Genomic DNA, 5,873 nt, shown 5'->3' on the forward strand with positions numbered 1-5,873 from the left:
TTAACAGTTTGACAGTTAATCAAACATTAACATCGTTTTATATCAAAATACAAAAATTATGTTCAATAAATACAATATTCTCGATAAAACACCCACCTTGTTCCCTCATCAACCGAGTGCTATTTAACTAATTGCTTGGACCTTAGTTGAACCACCCTTTAGTTGTCTTCACTGAACTGCGACTTGTATGTTTGCTCATTCTCTGTACTATATCTTAAACAGACAACAGTCAGATACTGTAAGATTTTTTTAAAAATTTTGTATGTAAATGAGACATTTCCCGTCCTCATTCCACTCCATCCCATTCAGCCATTTTGTAATTTGGGATAAAAAGTTTCTCTGGAGGTAGACAATCATATTTCTGCTATCAAAGCTTATTAAAGATGTCGACAACCATCCAGCATCCATACATGTTGAAGGCAGAGCCTGACTTAGAGCAACAGAATGAAGACCACGAAACTGCAGGAGGCAGCTAAAGCTAGCACACAGCACTGTGAGAAGGCTCAATGCTGCATAGCTGAAGTTGGAATATAAAATCACTGCAAAGGAAAAAAAAATGGCAGATTCACAAAACTGATTAGCTGGAAGTCAATGACCTTGTTTAGCAATTCCACACCAAATGTGGTGACATCATGGAAACAAAACATAATAGATGGCAAGTGAATTTTGCATGACATGTCCTCTTTAAAAGCTCTACAAATCACCTCCTCAACATTGAAAGCATGGATTGATCCAACACTTTCCAGTGTGTGTTTAAATAAATCCCTATGCTGTGTAAGTGTTGTCTTTATTTGGATAAGAGATTTCACCCTAAACTAGTCACACAGCTGGTCTTAATGGCCAAAGATGAAATGACTCAGGTCAATGGGTGGAGCTCCTTTTGTCTTTCACTTTCTACAAAATCACAGTAAATGGGTCATAGGTGAGTTGTACTTTTATATTTTCAGCATGTATTTGAACACACAAGGACATCCATGCAGAGGCAGAGTGGTGAGTAGGCCTGTAAAACAGGTTGCTGTTAATTCGTTTGGGAAGCAGAGAATATTTTCAGTAAAGGTATTTGAGGTTAGTCTTATTCTGCCTCCTAACAAGAATCAACTTGAATCAGTTTCTTTAGGAAGGTTTTGTACCCATCAGCTAAGATTTATTTTGGTGTAGAGTAAAGGAGAAGAGTTTAATGGGTTCACATGTTGCAGGTAAAAAATATTTTTTCATTTAATGATTTTTTGTATAATCTTGTTTCATCTCCAAATTGATTTTTCTGTCAGGTGGGTCATCTGATCCAACAGGCAGCAGGCAGCAGTAACCTGAAGAAAGTCACATTAGAACTGGGAGGAAAGAGTCCAAATATCATTCTGTCTGATGCCAACTGTATGTATTCTTTTTACTCAGTGTTGTACTTAAGTTGTGTCTCCACAATGATCTTTTTAAACCATTCTGTGCTAAATTCAAACAAATTCACTGTTTTGTTTTGTTTTGTTTTTTTTGCCTAATATTTTTTCTGACGGCCTGTTATGATCACATTAAAGTTGCTGCCTATTCTGTTTGAATAATTTTTTAGTGGAAAATGCTGTGGAGCAGTCCCACATTGGCCTGTTTTTCAATCAAGGCCAGTGTTGCTGTGCTGGCTCTCGAGTTTTCGTCCAATCAGATGTCTACGATGAGTTTGTGGAGCGCAGTGTGGCACGTGCTGAAAGAAGAGTGGTGGGAGACCCGTTTGACTTCAAGACTGAGCAGGGCCCTCAGGTAACAAACTCTCACAATTCAATTCAGTTTATTTATATTGCCACATTTCACAACAAATGTCGTCTCTAGGCACTTTAGAAAGTCATTTCAGTTCAGTCACACATCAGCAGAGTAACACTAAGTAACTGAGCTTAATGTTACTCAGTTCATTAAGTTCAGTTTATATTTAAATTAGTTTAAACAGTTTGTGTCTAAGGAAACACAGCAGATTGCATTAAGTCATTGACTTGCAGAATATCAATGCTGCTAAATTTGATTTGGTTTAATGGTTTCAGCATAAGTAAGTTGAAAGATTTTAAATTGTTTAAAATTTAAATTTAAGATTTTAAGGAACTGGCAAATTTATTTTGTAAAAGTTCAAAGAACAATCTTCATATTTAGATTTTTTTGTTACCATAGCTAAAATCTGATTCTGTGAGTTTAATTTTTGAGTTTGTGCTCTGTTTGTTCACAAATATATTTCAGTAAACCACAATTATCACTGATTGCTTTTTAGGTTCCTCTCTCCTAAATTTCACTAAATTCATGTTGAAATGCTGTTAGAGGTGCTGATGCTCATAGCAGCAAGAAGGACCCCCTACACCTAATATCAAATGCTTCAAATCGTGCCGTGGTGGTCCCTCAACTTGCCCTCAATACACCTTCACAAGACTTTGAAATAGGTTGGCACCCGTCCCTTAAAATACAGAATCATTCCGTATTTGGCTGTTAAATGTAGCGTCCCATATTGAACCGATACGGGACGAGATCTGTTCTGTATTTCCATAAATGTCAGATAGACACGCCTATTACACACATATCAACACTACTAATAACAATAATGACCAAAATAAAACACAGGAAATATTAAGGTCAACTAAATGTTACGTGGCGGGATTATGGGTGGGATGTAAAAAGGACCCCAAAGAAAGCTATGGCCAACGCTGTTGTAGTTGCCTAAACACGGACACTACGCAGCCACGGTGAGCTGCGATTAGCCTGTGTCTTTTTAAAATGTCCTCAGCCCGATACGCAGTGGCATATCATCCTTAGAAGCAAAACCTCTCGTTAGAGGGAAGACGCAAATCCCAGGGTGAATAATGTCAGTGAAGATGAATACAGGTATTTAAAAAACAAAAAAAATATGTGCAGTGTGCTGCTGTATGACAGACAGAATGGATCAGGAGAGGAGAACTGCAGACCCATCAGAACTTAAAGAACCAGAAATCAGCATCTCTTCGTCCCTCAATCATCTCGAGCATGCGGCTCGGGTGGTTGCTGAGGCAAGAACTCGGGCGTGGGAGGAGTTTGGAGAGGCCATGGAGAAAGACTTGCGCACGACTTCGAGGCGATTCTGGTCCACCATCCGGCATCTCAGGAGGGGAAGCAGTACAGCACCAACTCTGTTTATAGTGGGGATGATGTGCTGCTGACCTCAACTCGGGATGTTGTAGGCCGGTGGGCGGAACACTTTGAAGACCTCCTCAATCCCACCAACATGCCTTCCATTGAGGAAGCTGAGCCTGGGGACTCTGGATCGGGCTCTCTAATCTCTGGGGACAAGGTTGCCGAGGTGGTTAAAAAGTTCCTCGGTGGCAGAGCCCCGGGGGTGGATGAGATCCGCCTGGAGTTCCATAAGGGTAGGGTTGTGTTGGCTGACGTGACTCTGCAACATTGCATGGACATCGGAGGTAGTTCCCCTGGATTGGCAGACTGGGGTGGTGGTCTCCCTGTTCAAAAAGGGGGACCGGAGAGTGTGCTCCAATTACAGGGTTGTCGCACTCTTAAGCCTCCCTGGTAAGGTCTATTCAGGGCCCTGGAAATGAGGGTCCGTCAGATAGTCAAACCTCGGATTCTGGAAGAGCAGTGTGGTTTTCATCCTGGTCGTGGAACACTGGACCAGCTCTATACCCTCAGCCGGGTCCTGGAGGGTGTGTGGGAGTTTGCCCAACCAGTCTACATGTGTTTTGTGGACTTGGAGCTGGGCAGACAGAGGACACCCCACTGAATTATCTCTGTAATGCACAAACAGATGCTGAGAGTGACGCAGTGCAGAGGTGTGCACCACATAAGAGAGTGCGCGCACAGGGCAGAGAAGATGAGATGCAGCTTCTGTCTCAGATTTATGAGGAGGGGGATAAGAACCCTCCAAAGACATCTCCCTTGATCTGAACGAGCTTGTGATGCTTTGAGGAGTAAAGCAGGGTTGGGACGCAGCACAGCTGAGCTGCCATCGGCTCATATTCTGAGACAAGAAGGAGCAACAGAGAGAGCGGAAAAATCGCTCACTCTCTTTGCAGACAAAAGGACCAACAGCAGAGCAGTTAGACTCCTCTTAAGACAGGAACTTCAGAGGAGCCTGGGCTAAAGGCTCAAATAGAGCTTCAACCAGAGCGTGTAGGACCAGTGTTAAATCCCACAGAGGAGCAAGTGGCCGTGACACTGGTTTGCTTATGCGCACACCTCTCAGAAACCGCTTCATCAGTGGGTGGTTGAAGACTGTTCTGTCACCAAAAACCCTCATGGCAGAAGGAAATAGCTGCAGCATGTTTTAATGGTGCTGAGAGCTAAATTTGTCCATAAGCTGCTGGAGAAATGACAGCACGCCGCCTACAAGACAGGAAATGGGCTCCACCCTCTCTCCCGCGCACCAGTGTTGAAAGATTGACCATTTCGAAGCATATAACGCTGTGGTAGAAGCGGCTCGTGCGCCCTGAATGGTGCGCACCACACCCTGAGGGAGACCGAGCCTCCCTAGGTGCTCCTGTTCCCAGACGCTGGCCTATTTCTGGGTGACTCCTGATCGCTCCCCCGGCCTGGAGGAGCGCATCCTCTCTCCATGGCAGCTTCCACGGTCGACCTGACACCAGCTGCTGCAGACTGGGAAACCACATTGCGTTCTTGTGCTCGGGTGCCAGGATTAACAGCAGCTGTTCCTCCTGAACTTGGTCCAGGAGCCGTGGAATCAATGGAACTGGGGGAAAAGCATAAAGGAGCATTTTTGGCCACGGGCTGTGAGCGAAGGCGTCCACCCCTAGTGGTGGGTCCTCCTGTGGACTCAGTGAGAACCACAGCTGGCACTGTGCGTTTTCCCGCGTGGCGAACAGGTCCACTGTCGCTCTCCCAAATCTGCTCCATATTTGAGTGACTACATCGTGATGGAGACTCCAGTCCCCATAGTGAGGGCTGCCCCTGAACATGATGTCTGCTCCTCTGTTCAGGACGCCGGGGATGTACACCACTCTGATCGAGAGCAGGTTTACATGTGCCCAGCACAGCAGCTGTCTGGCGATGTTTAACAGCTGAGCAGAGCGTACGCCTCCCTGGCGATTTATGTAGGCTGCCACCACTCTGTTGTCCATGTGGATCAGAACATGTTGACCCTTCAGCAGAGGACCAAAGTGGTGAGTCACCTCCAGCACCGTGAGGAGCTCCAGCACATATATATGAAGAGTCATGTCATCTGGCCACTGTGCTCCAACCACCTGAGACAGACACAGGGATGCATCTGTGAACAGCGATACGTGGGTCTACTGAGGGGAACTCCCTCTGCCAGAATACTGGGGCTTCCCCAGTGAATGAAATTGGGTCCCACTGAAGGAAGAACAGAGATCATGCGCCTCTTCTGGCGTACAGGATCTATGCGAGAGCGAACCATCTCTGAAGGCATCTCATGTGTAACAAACCCAGCGGAATCACCACGTGAGCCGTTGACATCATCCCCAGCAGCCGTGTGACTGACAGAGCTGGCTCTACGCTGCGAGGGCTGACACAGCGGAGTTGCGCTGACAGAGCCTCGATTCTCGGCTGTGCTAATCGGGCTCTCATAACTGAGTTCAGCTCCACTCCCAGATAAACGATCATCTGGGATGAAATAGCCAAACTCTTTTCCCAGTTGATGGAAAATCCCAGCCTCAGCAGATGTGATTCCTCTCTGGACCAAGCCAGTAAAAGCAGGTCGTCCAGATAGAAGAGGACTCTCGTCCCTTCCATGTGCAGTGGCTGCAGGCTGTTTCCACACATTCAGAAAACGTGCGCAAGGCGAGAGAATAACTGAATGACAGACTGTTGTACTGATACTGTGCCCCTGGAAGGAGAAACACAGATACTTTCGGTGTTTCAGGATGATGGAGACGTGGAAGTATGCA

General features: G+C 45.6%; 1 protein-coding gene across 1 annotated transcript in view; it reads left to right on the forward strand.

Moving 5' to 3' along the window:
* Positions 1 to 5,873, forward strand: part of LOC103156821 (aldehyde dehydrogenase 2 family member) — a 71,631-nt gene that overhangs the window by 52,376 nt on the left and 13,382 nt on the right. The window contains exons 8-9 of the mRNA XM_007579004.2: positions 1,269 to 1,371; positions 1,562 to 1,746. Coding sequence (XP_007579066.1) covers positions 1,269 to 1,371; positions 1,562 to 1,746 — 288 coding nt within the window. The remainder of the gene's footprint in view (positions 1 to 1,268; positions 1,372 to 1,561; positions 1,747 to 5,873) is intronic.

This window comes from Poecilia formosa, unplaced genomic scaffold (genome assembly GCF_000485575.1).
Source record: "Poecilia formosa unplaced genomic scaffold, Poecilia_formosa-5.1.2 Scaffold503, whole genome shotgun sequence".
In the NCBI taxonomy this organism is placed as follows: Eukaryota; Metazoa; Chordata; class Actinopteri; order Cyprinodontiformes; family Poeciliidae; genus Poecilia; species Poecilia formosa.